Source organism: Sipha flava, unplaced genomic scaffold (genome assembly GCF_003268045.1).
Source record: "Sipha flava isolate LNK unplaced genomic scaffold, YSA_version1 106_pilon_pilon, whole genome shotgun sequence".
NCBI lineage: Eukaryota > Metazoa > Arthropoda > Insecta > Hemiptera > Aphididae > Sipha > Sipha flava.
The window spans coordinates 842,112-856,627 of record NW_020271721.1 but is presented as its reverse complement, the minus strand read 5'-3'; the positions used below and the strand labels follow the sequence as shown (position 1 = coordinate 856,627).

The 14,516-nt window shown below is 31.2% G+C and overlaps 1 protein-coding gene across 1 annotated transcript; it reads right to left on the bottom strand.

The window, feature by feature from the left end:
* Positions 1-5,877: 5,877 nt before the first annotated feature.
* LOC112685066 (ATP-binding cassette sub-family G member 4) lies at positions 5,878-14,105 on the bottom strand. Its single transcript, XM_025556839.1, has 13 exons — positions 13,603-14,105; positions 9,301-9,418; positions 8,629-8,818; positions 8,376-8,521; positions 8,064-8,302; positions 7,851-7,997; positions 7,647-7,748; positions 7,344-7,531; positions 7,077-7,245; positions 6,918-7,018; positions 6,657-6,812; positions 6,406-6,591; positions 5,878-6,345 (listed from the first exon to the last, which is right to left on the bottom strand). Exons 1-13 carry the CDS (start codon positions 13,829-13,831, stop codon positions 6,187-6,189), a joined length of 2,130 nt encoding a protein of 709 aa, XP_025412624.1. The 5' UTR covers positions 13,832-14,105; the 3' UTR covers positions 5,878-6,186.
* Between the last annotated feature and the right edge of the window lie 411 nt (positions 14,106-14,516).

Sequence of the window (14,516 nt, the reverse complement as noted above, 5' to 3'; positions counted from 1 at the left end):
GTCAACTGACCCCCTGAACCCCCTTAGATCCACCCCTGTATGTGCGTGACATTATTTATATACATTTATGTAAAATATAGTATATAAACTGTCACGCAAATTGAAAATATGATCGAATACACTATTTCCTACTAGAATTTTTTAATTGCTAGATCTCCTCTGAAGATAATCAAATTTTTTTTTATGGTTATTAAAATTATAAAAGCATTAATTAAAACCATTTATTAATTTTTTTAAACACGTAAAAATGTAGTTATAAATTAAATAAACGGATGAAATACAAGGACATGTGAATGATATTGCCGGATTGATCTTTTAACTTTGAAACCATATTGCTCTCGGAAAAATGGTTGAATGAAATAGGTGGATTATTTTATATTTCTAAAAATGGTTGGTGTAGAAATAAATATAACCAAATTTCTTAATAAGGTTGACTTAAATTTTAATTAAAAATTCAAATGTCTCTAATTGACACAAATTTCATTAAAATAATTCGAAAATTATGAAATGTCTATAAAACACAAATAAAAGTGCTGTCTACAGGGGCGTGTTTATATGTTTTCCACGTATAAGCCAACTCATGTAGCCAGGAAAATCGTCACTCTAAATAATTAAATTAATATAACGCACTAACTAAATCATCATTTAATTATGTAAGTGTAATGCAAGATAAATTTTATTTAAATGCTAAAACATAATTTAATTAATTATACCGTTTTTATTTATATTTAATAACAAAATACATTCTTCAAATTTTCCGCTGTAAGCACGTGCCTATATTGCCTGCATATTAAGCCACTGACTATATATATACCTAATCATAAACATTTTATAATAATATAGTATATTATATATATATATATATAATATATGGTAATAACCAATACAGGACAAATATAAAAACCAATATATAGACAAAATTCTAATTTGGAGAGCCGAAACTTAACAGTGTATATGGATAAGCTCAGATAGAGCTTTAAACTCAATATTTCATTGGAGTCTTATTTCTTGCGATTACATCTGTATGAGTATTATCCAGCGGTGGTTTTATTGAATATATTACAGTCGTGATTAAACTACTCATATTATAATTACATTTTCAACGTTTCAATACGGATCAATATACTGATTTTGTTGCTCATGTTGATTGATTTCAGAAAAAATAGGCAAAACTATTTTAACTAATTTTTATCGCTTTTTTTCAAATCTGAAGTGCTTATCAACAAAATATTCGTCACATGTCAATATGACGAGTGTTGCATTGTACGCGAGTACTTACTAGCACATCGAAATGTATCTTCAAAACTTCAATATAATGTATTTGATGTAACTATGTAAGTGTACGAGTTGTAATATGTCATCGAATAATTTTTACATTTCATTACATAAAAAATAATAAGATTAACTGTTGATATTTTAAAAAAAACTCGTCAGAACTATCCAAAAATCGTTATACGTTTGTGTAATACTCTAAAATAAATTATTACTGAACATCTTCGTAGTTCTCGACAATCGAATATTTTAATGTTATAGATATAAAAAAAAAATAAAACAGTATGATAGAATCGATTAAAAATGATTTTCTTACATTGATCAGGTTTACATTTATAATTTGTATCAGATTTTTTTATAATCAATAATAGAAAAACTACTTTCGCACACACTATTTGATTATTGTCGAAAAAAAAAAGAAAAAAAGAAAAACACTCACACCAAAACATCGGTTCTTCACTGCACTCGGTCCGAAATTATCGTGCGTGTGGTGTGTATAGCTTATAGGAAATGTACCTATATGCAAGTCATGACAATTATAACGACAGTCAAACGGCAAAAGCGTGCATCTAATTATCGGACGATTGTAAAGTTTGTAGGTCATTCCAAATGTACAGACTATAAAAATGCATGCAAACACGATAACTATACTAAAGTTATGATACACAAAATGCGATTAGGAAATTGCCGTAGTGAATATCGTCTGCATATGGTAACAGTTGTTTAAACCGTCAAAGGGTACGGAGCAAATTACCTATATGTGTACACATACAATTATGTAAATAAATGCACGTTCTTCTGACCTTATACTACATACCACTTCATATAATTTTTGTAGTACGAGTGTAATTACTATTGTTGTGTTTTAAACACGGGCGTGATTGGATTTTTTTTTTTTTTTGTTGGACCAGTTGAAGGCCAATAATTATAAGATAGGGCAGCAAAAAAATGAGATTTCAGCAACAAGAAAAATAAATAAAAATAGAAAATAAGAATTACAACGGCTTTACCTGGCCCATCCCTAACGCCACCACTGCGCGATAGAAAAATACAACGAGAGAGTCAATGTTAACGATTTAATCATTTCGGCGGAGCAAAATCTAAGCAAATAAAAAAACGATAACGAACGAAATACGAATAATTCTCCGGGCAGTAAATCTGCGGCGAAACATTTGTATCGATTTTAATGAGGTCAGAATTCGGACGGACACGGATGGTCATTTTTTTATTCCTTGGCCCAATTCTATCATATTTATAATAATTTACTGGAATAACGTTAAGTATTAACACTTTATTAATTTTGTGCAAACAATTTTTCCATCACCTGTATCTAAATAATATTGATTCGTGACTATCATGTTGGACACAAAATGTTTTCCCACAATGGGACCTATTCAGTGCTAACTATTCAGAAAAAAAAATGTTTAATTTAAATCGTACTTGTATATACGAATGCGTATGGACCTGTATCCCGACTTAAAAATATGATGATCCTAAGCACGTTTTATCTCCAACAGAGAAACAAAAATAGATGAATAACAATTACGGTGCATCGCGATTCGTGAACATTTGGAAAACCAACTGTAATGGAATAAAAACAATCAAAGAACATAGATACCTATATCCTAACCCAGTGCTTCCCAAACTTTTTCGACTCACGGTGCCCTTTTTGATCTAGGATTTTTCAGGGCGCCCTTCTCCAAATCATAAGGAAAATGTTATACCAAATAGTATTTCATGACGGCGCGGCGCCCATGTACAGACATCGCGGCGCACACTTTGGAAACCGATGTCCTAACCTATATTTATATATTGTTACCGCTGTAGACTTCAGTATGTGGCACCGAAACCAAAATATATTGTAGAGCAACATATAAAGTTTGAACCACCTCACGACCGGATTAAGAGTTTTATAATATTTGCTTAATACGAAAAATGTTATTAAATAAATAAGACTCATAAATTATACTATCAGATAGGCTAATTACACACTACAGTGTTGATTATTTACCGTGTTTGTTTATAATCAGTGCCTGAAAGGAACGTGTTCCAAGGAACTTTATCCCTTCGATTTTGTTCAATTTTAAAAAACTCATCGGTAACGTAGTAGTAGTTCAATTTCATTGTCAAAGAACATATTGAAATTTCGTTTATTTTTTCAAAGGAACATGAACGTTTTTTTTCGTTCCTTATATGGACTATAAATCGGCAAGTAGTACCTTATCTTTCGGGCGCATCTGTCCACATCCCACGGGGCGCAAATGCACTACTCTGGGGCGCAAATAGGCTGTAACCATATAAGTAATTCGCAACTTGACCACTGGACCACCGATGACTCTTCTACCACAAACAAATCATGTGATAGGGCATCTGCCCCTCCCGAATATAGGGTTAGGTGGTACTGGACTGTAATATGGTTATTGTAACACCGTTAGACCGCCACGATGTGTTCGATGGCTAACCGATTAATAGTTAGTCCATTACCGCACGAAAAAATAATAATTAAAATATGAAATGTTAATAATAATGAAAATCGCCGGTACGACCAAACGATCTTTCGACCGACAACAATCGTTTATACGTACGTTTTGCACTACCCCGGGTACAGTTCGATCAAACCGTTCGTAAATCATCAAAGACTGAGTATAACAAACCCATTAAACAAGGTCGATGACCGTTTACACGAAGCACACCAGTCTCGAAACACGCCTCGGGTGTGTTAGACGGTATTTTTAACGGGCTAAGAAATCGTCCTAAGAAATTTGCAAGTGACCGTTGCCGTTCGTCGGTATTGCGGAACACACGTTCAGTACGGTCACTTGGCATTTACCGAACAGAAAACAACCATATCCTTTTCCGACATGTCAAATATCGCGATTCCTTGTCAATCGCGCGCGGTACAAACGACCATAAGCGTGCACACGGGGTAGTCAGGGTAGGTACTTGACTATTCTGTGAAACTTCCCACCCTCACCAAAATATTCAATATGATCACAATAATAAATAAACATATTATTTTCAACCACTTCGAAACATTAGTTAACGTTAAAAAAAATGTAAGAATACTGGAGAAATATAGTTTTTAAGTTAAATGAAGTTACGAATGCAAATTTTTTGTTAATATTAAATGATAATGTATTATGTTTGACTACCCTGCCAGTTATGTCTGCACACGCTTATGCAAACGACCTCGGACTGCGATTCGGTAACATTGTTACGGCTGAACGATTGCCGATCGGATACAATCGTACATTATGATTGTACAACTTTTATCCGGGGACGTATTTAAGGGGTACCATCGCCCGGGGCAGCAAATTTTTTCGCAATTAAGGGAAGGCAGCAGCATTTGTTTGTAACCATAATCCATCATCCGTTTTCATTCGTCGATCAAAATTTTTTAATATTTTAGGATTTTGCATAGCGATCGCACGGCGATTTTTATTTTCATGATAATATTAAAAGTTTACAGCGTAAAATCTATAGATTATAAATATTATCTTTCTTGAAAAAATCGTATAAAACGTGTGTAGAGGTGGCAATAAAGCTTTACCTGGGGCATCAAAACTCTAAATACGTCTATGCTTTTCTCGCATCACGTAAATGGGCTATACATGATTTAATGATTTTTGACCGATTCGTTCCGTAAATTTACACTCCTCCGCCTTGGCTCCGTACGTACTTTTTTCAATGTCACCAAATGTGGCATTTTCTACCGGTATGCACTCTGAAAATTTATAATGCTTTGCAAATAGGATACTTCGGCACCGATTCACCGAGATACTACGATAACTCATGAATCTCTTGCGTCCTATAAAATTACTGCTATAGCGAATAGTATTTTTTATTTTTATTATTTGACAGGCACACCGTTTAAAAGTTTATAGGCTAAACATGGTACAAAAAAATTTAAAATTCGTCCAGTCTATATAGTAATACATAAACTATACACTAATTGTTTTACAGTAATGGTTCATTCTCTATTCTATGACGCCCCCTCACATACTACCCATAGTATTTATGATGTTCACAAAGCTATAACAGTATAATTAAAATATACGTTTATTGACATTTATTTTTGATTGAAATTATAAAATGTTTGTAATATGTGTACAAAAGTTTGAAAAGAAAAACTTAAATTTTTAGATTTAGGCACACTATGTATTATGTATATTATGCATTGTAGGTACCTAAATTAAAATTAAAAAAAAAAACTTCTTAAATTATTAAAACCATAATGATTATAATAATTTTAAAATAAGATAACACATATGCAATTTTAAGTATAAAAAAATCAATAATATTGTTTTGTTACAATGCAATTTAACATATTTAAAATGTTAACTAAATAATTATTGAAATGTATATTCTAAATAATAAAATGAATCAGATCAAATAATATTTCATAATAAACTAGAACTAATATTGCGTATAATTTATAAAAATAAAATAAACTGTAATCATGAGTTATTAAATATTCTGATTAAGTGTGTTTATAGTTCTAAAAGTAAGACAAATATATAAATAAGAAAAAAAAAATACAAATGAAAATTATTTTCTTACACACAGTCATTTGTTTGAACAATAAAATATATTATAAAATCTATAATCGTAACTAGTTTTTTTTCTTCATTTTATCAGTTTTTTTTAGTCAAAATATATTGCCTTGATGAGAATGTTTATATCACAAAATTTACTTAAAAATAGAGAATTAATAGAAAATCCTAACTATTATAAAATCTGAATAAACCATAACCGGGCAAAAGTAATATAAAAAATACAGTAATAAATTTATATGTTTGTATTTTGCTACATACATTAATGTATATAAAATTTTAGAAAATATATATCAAATATATTGATTACCTAACTCATAGTTGATCTTAATAGAAGAGAGCTTTTCAATAATAATTTAAATTAACGTGAGGACTTGAGCTTCCACCGGAGGAATATAAATGCAGATACACGTAACACAAAGAAGATAACAATCAATGCACCAATATCCAATGTGAAACTAGCAGTGGTCATATCTAATTCTCTCAGTGTGGTTAAAGGTTTTTTGAAATGGCAGTATACCTATGATTTGAAAAACAATTTAAACTATGTTCATGATATTATATAAGAGACAGCACAAACCTGATGACATTTGAGAATTTCTCGTTCATATCCATAAGTTGCCAATGCTGTACCTTCAAAACCGTAACGGATGTAACTTAAATATGTAATCCATCGCAAGTAAATAGGTATAGCATCAAAGCTAACAAAGAAACCAGAGAAGAGCAAGAAAGGTACAGACATTACTGGAGCTAAGAACACTCCGTTCTGAAAAGGAAAACAATGATTAATTTTAACTCAATAACAATTACCATTTTTGATTTATTACTTACTTGTACATTCATTGCAGCTCCAACCACAAGCCCAACACTTTGAGCAACAAATGATATAAGAAGACAAGCAGATAAGAACATACCAAATCTAAACATTTCCAGCGGTTGTGATGTCATGTAATAAACAATACTCACATACATAACACAAAATATCGCCTAAACATAAAAATGCATAAATAAGAAAAAAATGTATAGTAAAAAGAGAAAAAAGGAATAAATTATTTAACTTATTAAGCCATGTTCCAAAATAAACATAATTACCTGAAATGGAATGTCTGATAATGTAATGGCCAAATAATATGACCTGAGAGAATACCATCTATTAAAATTTTCTTTGATTAAAACAGGCAACTCTAGAGGGACTGTAAAATATAATTATTAATTAATAAACAATAAAAAGTAATTGATAAGTTGAATTACATGATAAAATAGTGATCGTCATTGAAGTGTACATAAGGAACAACATGTTGAAAAACAAAAATCCAAGATTACTAAGTACTTTTGCGCCATCATTACCAATATCATAGTACAATGAACCAATTAAAAATCCAACCAAAATGTGAGCAAACAAACGTAAGTACATAAGAGTCTGAAATCAAAATTATGATTGCAATTCAAATTAATAACTATAGAAATAATAAATAGTTTTAAGTTGATGTTTTAGAAAAAAAAAAAAAATTAACATACCCAATCTCTTCTACTGAATAGTAATGTTCGCTTCAGAACAATCCAAAATTGAACAAACTCTGAAGTAGCATATCGCTGTTGACTACTTGGTAAACCATTTTTTAATAAAGTATCAGTTGCTTCATCGGCATTATTTAAATTTCCAGTTTTAATCGAACTCAATTCTGAATTTATAATTGAGTCATCATCTAAAATAATAAAAAAAAAGTATTAATATTAAAAAATATATTTTCTGTTGATTATTCATAATCAGCAGCTGATAATAAAAAGAAACATAAAAAAATTAATTTTCTAAATACTCACCAAGTTTAGAAAATTGATTTCCTGAATACTGTAATAAGCTATCAGAATCGACCGATTTCGATAGTTTATCTACTTCAATAAAATTAGAAGATAAATTGCTACCTATAAAAATATATAGGTGTTTTTATAAAAGAAATCTACAATGTTTTCAATTATATTATATATTATATTGAAATACTACATGAATATATATTAAATATTTACTTTTTACAATGTCTTTTGGGTTAACATTGTTCAAAGCCTTGGCTGGTGGGAACGGCTTACCCACTTGAATATCATATTTTCCATTGTCGATAGCAGTCACCAATTTGCGTACATTATCTCCATACTCACCACATGATACTTCAATTACTAAATAGAGAAATTCCATTAGCAAAAATCTAAATTATTATTCAACATATAGTATATTCAACATACAGTACGATGCAGGGTTGTGGTAACTCGGACATTCTAATCCAAGGGTACCGAGGAAAGGAACAAGTTGTTTTGTGGAACCCTGGTAAACACATTGTCCTTCAGCGAGGGTGTACAGATGGTCAAACATCTCGAATAAACGGGCACTAGGTTGATGAATAGTGCAGATAATCGTGCGGCCGCCGCGGCTCAACGATTTCAGAAGGGAAATGCATTGGAAACAAGAACTACTGTCTAATCCACTGAAATCATACAAATTATCATTTAAAATATGCACGATCGAACGATGTTTATTGTGCGCTGATAAAATCTAACCTGGTGGGTTCGTCAAAAAACATAATAGGAGGATTGTTGACAAGTTCAAGAGCGATGGACAAACGTTTTTTCTGTCCACCTGACAAATTGCTCGTCATTGTCCTTCGGTGTTCTTGCAATCCGAGGGTTTCTAAAATTTCTTGAATCTAAAAGTAATGCAAATTTTACATGAGATAATCTAATACGTTTTAACCATCTATATCAGTCATTGATGATAGGAAGTAATTAGAATTGGAACGGTATGAATACTAACCACTTGATATTTACTGTCCTCTGATATGTCTGATCCTAATTTTAAAGAAGTAGCGACGTGCATAGCTTCTTCTACGGACAAATTGGCGTGGAGCTGATTATCCTGCATAATGTAACACGATAGTTTTCTAAATTGACTCAGATTTCTTTCGTGTCCGTTAATAGTGATGGAACCTTTTACACCGGAGCATCTGAAAAGCAAAAATGGAACGAATGCTGTTGTACACAAAATTTTATCGCATTTATATTTATATTCGATAATATTTTTATTACGCCACGGAAGCAATGCGAAAATAGTTCCTGTGGTGTGGTTTATTCAAAATTAAAAATTAATTAACATTTAATAGAATCAACAAATGTCATAGTTGTTCGGCTGAGAAATGATATTAATTAAAATTCAACAAAAAGACATTGGACGTAGGTAATAAGCTAATAAATTACTATGTTAAACCGTAGATGCTGAAAATACATACAGACACGCGTAACCTTGTCCAGTTGATATACCAAAATAATAATCAGTTTTTACATCATACAAAATTATTTAACATTACACAAAAAGAAACACAACGCATAAAGATAATGAAATTCAAAAAAAAATAAATAATAATAATATAAATGTTAAATTGATTCAGTTAAAGCGAGATTAGTGATAATAGCAATATAAATAGCTTACTTGTATCCTGTAAGTATGTTGAGTAACGTAGATTTTCCAGCACCAGACGGACCCATGATAGCTGTCAATTCACCGGACTTTAAACGACCGCTGACGGATTTTAGAATATTTTTTGGAGCTGAAAGAAAATAAAAAATTTAATTTAATAACTAAAACATTTAAATAAAACTTTAAAATCGACATTCCGTTGACTTTAAAACATGGATGCATTTTAATATTAATAACTGAAACATGCATTGACTGTAAATTGTACAAGTATACTTCGCGTATTTTTTTTTCTTATAGCATTAACAATAGCTTTTGAATATAAACATTATACATATGTATGCAATACGTAAAAATCCAAAAAAATATTCAACACATTTTTTACATATATATAACTATTTTCGTCGCTAATGATAAATACACCAGTTGTGCGTAAATAATAATTTCACAAATCGCGTATTAAATAAAATAATAATTGCTCATATTAAGCGAGGTCGATTATAACAAGTTGTTCAGTTTCCGGATTTTTTATAACTATTTGTTCTATCATCTAGTAATGTGTTGAAGAAGATTATAAAAAGATATTGTACCGAATACAAATGAAATATTATAAATTGTATATGATAAGTACACTTAATACGTAGTCTAAAGAATACCTAATTTTATCCAAAGAACAATAAGAAACATGAGAGAAGATTTTTCTTTTTGTATAATACACACGTTTGAATTTTTCTTAGTAATTGATTCACGATAAATATTTATAATAATATACATTAGAATTATTTATTTTTATTTTTAAATTAGATATTTTAGAACTACTAGAAAGAACATATAGCTGAAAATTGGTAAATATATACATTTCACTATAAAATGCATATAATTCAGTAGATGAATGTTAAACTTTGTATCAGTTTAAACAAGGACTTTTATTTATTTTATTAATAATATAAATTATATACAATTAATTATTATATATTAAACCAAATATTATCGTAAAAATCCGTATCCCGATAGAATAATCTGAATAATTAACAATGTATAAATTACAATTTTTTTTTATAATACACGTATGAATAAAATACGAAAAATAAATAGGGGTTCTCCTTCTTTATAAAAAGTTTTACACCGTAATACGTGTGAGAACAACCGGTCCGCGCGAGGACAACATAAACCGTGACCTTGCATTCAAAAAGGCAGACAAATTCCTTCAGTTGCTTTTTAATAGTCGTAAACATTATACTTTAATGGTTGATGTATTACAAACCATAATAATTTTGTTAAAAACTATCCACAATCATTCAATTTTTTATAATCATCGTTATTTAAAAAAATATTTCTACATCTATTATTTTAGGTCGTAAAAAATAAATAATCTTATAGTTTAATAAATAAACTTGGCTAATCTGCGGTAAGATAAACAAAATGTTATTGAAAAAGGATATATAAATATAAGCATAAATAGATATTTTATTATTAGCAAAATGTTAAAAAGGACAATATCATTATACATTGGTGGATTGAAATAGTACTGCTATATAACGAAATCATAAACCCATTGTATAATAATTATATTCAAGTATGAGCAAATAAACAGGAGAGCAGTGATATTCCTTAAAAATTATTTAAATCTTGGTTATTTTTAACACAAAAGAAAATTGATAAACTTGAGATTTATTTTAGAAGTAATCTTGCATTTTAAAACTTGTCTGGTATAATTTTGGTAGTAAAATAAATGTGAACACACACAGTATAAAGTGACCTAACGGAATCTTAATGCACAGAACACGGCATTTTAATTTATTCAGATAGCTATAATTCATTGCCATTTGTGTTAACATTAAATTACAATATTGAATAAGTAATTAAAAAATAATAGCAATACAGAAGTATCAACAGTAAAAAAAAACTTTTGTTTATAACATTTAATATATTGTGAAAATTGTAACCTAACAACCAAATGTAATTACAAATTACAATCCAATAATGCTGATTTATACTTTCAGATGCAGTATAAATCAGTATAAAATGGTTTTTTATACATAATTAGCGAGAACGACGTTTATTATTATGTTATTGAAACACAAAAACAAGTTTTGGCCATGGTTAGGCAGTGGTCGAGTGGTCATGGATAAATGGGATATGGCAAATAGTTATGTTCTCTATTCTATGTTCCAATGTGATACGATATCATGTGATACATATTTACTAAATTATATACAAATTGTCTGCTATTAATAATAATAATAATAAAATCAAACAAAAATTGTTATAAAGTTGCGACACTATTGAAATACAATAAAAATATCACGAGAAAAATAAAATAAATAATGCACTTAGGAAATCCGGTATCTACATTGAATCGGTTCAAATTCCAATTTTTTTATTCAATATTTTAATGCTGTAATTATATTATAAATGAGAAAATTGCATCTCTCAGTAAATAAAATATTATGATAATGTATTGTCCGCTATCTAGCATAATTATGATAGCCAATAGATGTATAATAAAATTAAAATCATTATTAACACGTGTTACCTAACTTGATGGATTTGAAATATGAAAGGTAGTATAGTATGATCTGAACTTTAATCTATTTTCTATTGCAAATTATATCAATATGAATTGAATATTTAAAATATTATAAAAAATACATGAAATCAATCTGTATTACGAAGGTAAACGCATTTGTGCACTAAAATATAATCGAACATGAACACTTAGAAAAAGGTACATGTATATAAAATAATACTTATGTATATAAATAAAATCATTTTTGTAGAATTATTAAATGACTGTTTTATCAAATATTGTTTGAAATATACTTATAAATATATTAATAGAATTTTGGAGAGATCTTTCAATTATTATAAGAAAAATTTAATTTTGAAACATAACAATTTTTGCAACTGAAGAAATATAACCTTCAACTCTTGATGTTATGCATAATCACATAATGAAATCTCGTAATGAATTCAGAGTACAAAATTCCGAAATGTGTTAAATTCGCATAGTTAAGAAGTATGAAGAAATAAATTATGATGCGCTTGGATAGATTTATCGAAGTTTAAATGAATTATAGCAATTATAGAGTGCAATTAATATATTAGCCGCATAAAGCACATTTTGGAAAACCCTGTCTTCGAGATCTGATATTCTCTATGGATTTCGACATGGTAAGGGGAGGGGACGCCGACCTTCTGCTGATTCTCGTATGAAGTTTACTTATGATGTAGCCTGGTAACATTACGAACTTCGTAAATTAATTTTAGGAGATCATCCGGAAAATATTAAGTGCTAAATAGAAAAGAAATCGACCTGATATAAGATGTTATTGCCAACCATTTACATACGGACTTGGATACAAAAACAATAACAACTCATACAAAAACAATGAGAAAAGCGCTGATTCGTCGGCCTTCACAACAGTAATAATTTACCTATAGTTATGTCAGGTCTGTATGTGATCAAGATGGACTTCAAACGCTTTAATAAATCGTATTGTGTCATATCATGTTTTAGGCTCTCAACAGTGACCTTATCCACTGCAAATTTCCAACTGTAATTGCGTATATTCCTTTAGTCATTATCAAACGCAAGTAAAATTATTCAATTTAACCTTATTTGTATAACCACCTTTCATTGAGAATACACGAGAAACACTAGTCGAAATTAATATTTCGTACACAGGGCAGAGAAGTCAAAACGATTGTAATCATGTTTTTTAATTAACGTATGCGTTGGTGCTTAACGAAATATCTATAAAAAAAATAAAGGAATTCGTAGGAAAAACGTCATTGTACATCGAGAAAACCTAAGCCTAGCAACCCGTGCTTCCCCTTATTCTATCGATTATGAATCGTAACGAATCCTGCTTGATCGATATTATATACTCTACTGCAGTAGTTGTATAGAAAACCGATAAACCCATCTGACTAATTGACTAAAAAAAGTTCATCGGTCGAAAAACTTATTATGTGTCGCCGACAAAGAACTCTAGTCGTGCTGACACGATGATACGCATGACGTAAATGGTGCGTGTTTCATGACGGACTTCGTATACCTCCACTTCCCCCCTCAGTATAAAACTGAATACAGTCGATTCCAGACTCTAGCAATAGGAACATAAGTGGCACTAATTGTATGGACGTTTTCTAAACCAATCACAGTTAACACATTACGATGGCGAAACTGGACATTATTTACATAGGTACTTACAACATTATACTTATACGTTGAAACAAGTCGTGTTTATTGGAGACCGTGCAAAAACGATCGAATAGCGTAAAATGAAAATACTCAATTTATATTATACTCACTGCTTTTGGCGCCTTCGGTCACGGTGTACATGAGGTCGGAAAAAGCGATGTCCACCGGCGGCCTCTTGGGCAGATGGCTCAGAGTTTTAGGCTGGCATGGCGTGATGGTCACTTTAACCGAACTGGGTCTCCTGATAACAGACATGGGATCGATTAAACGACCGTCTTGTTTCGCAGCGGTCAGCTCGTCCAGAGGGACGACGACGACGGATTCGTCGTTAACGGTCATGTTGCGGTAGCGATGACGACGTCACTCGGTACAGTCGTACGGTTCGAGGGGGACGGAGGAAGGAAAAGAAAAAATGAAAAAAAAAAAACCACCCGCGAGAAACCGACGTAAAAAAAAAAAAAAAAAATAGCGGCCCTGCGACGCGACGATTAATGTATTTAATGCGCTGGAAATCCGATCGCGAACGTACGAGGACCGTTTACCTACAGCTCATCGCGATCACTGTGTACGCGCACGGGCTCGACTGCGTACAACTCCGCCGCCGTAGTAGCGCGCAACGCGCACGTATCAACAACAGTTGGCAGTTAAATATTATAATAATAATAATAATAATAGTAAGCAGTAGTAGGGACGAGGAAATAACCTTTGTTTGCCTTGAACGGTGCCGCCGCCGCCGCTCGCTCTGCCACGACCTCCCACCCTCCCATCTTCAACGCGTACGCCGAGCGGACTAGACGTATCCGTAGAACTACGCTTCGATTGCGGTACGGACGCGTCAAGAAACACCGGCGAAATCACCTAGCACGACGATAGCGAGCGGTAGCGGTAAGCGTTAGCGTGCGATAAGTATTGTGGCACGATTTGTACGAAGTCGGTCGCACCGTACATTACGGTCGGAAGAATAATTTCTTTGGTTTTACATTTGATGTTCACGCGATTGACGTGCGCGCTAACATGAGAAAGA

What these genes read in the sequence shown, in the direction of transcription:
- LOC112685066 (XM_025556839.1), bottom strand. Translation starts at nt 13,831, where the DNA reads ATGACCGTTAACGACGAATCCGTCGTCGTCGTCCCTCTGGACGAGCTG. An exon ending in CCCAAAAGACATTGTAAAAA is followed by an intron (nt 7,749 to 7,850) that starts GTAAATATTTAA and finishes ATATTTTTATAG; the next exon opens with GTAGCAATTTATCTTCTAAT. An exon ending in TATTCAGTAGAAGAGATTGG is followed by an intron (nt 7,246 to 7,343) that starts GTATGTTAATTT and finishes TTTTGATTTCAG; the next exon opens with ACTCTTATGTACTTACGTTT.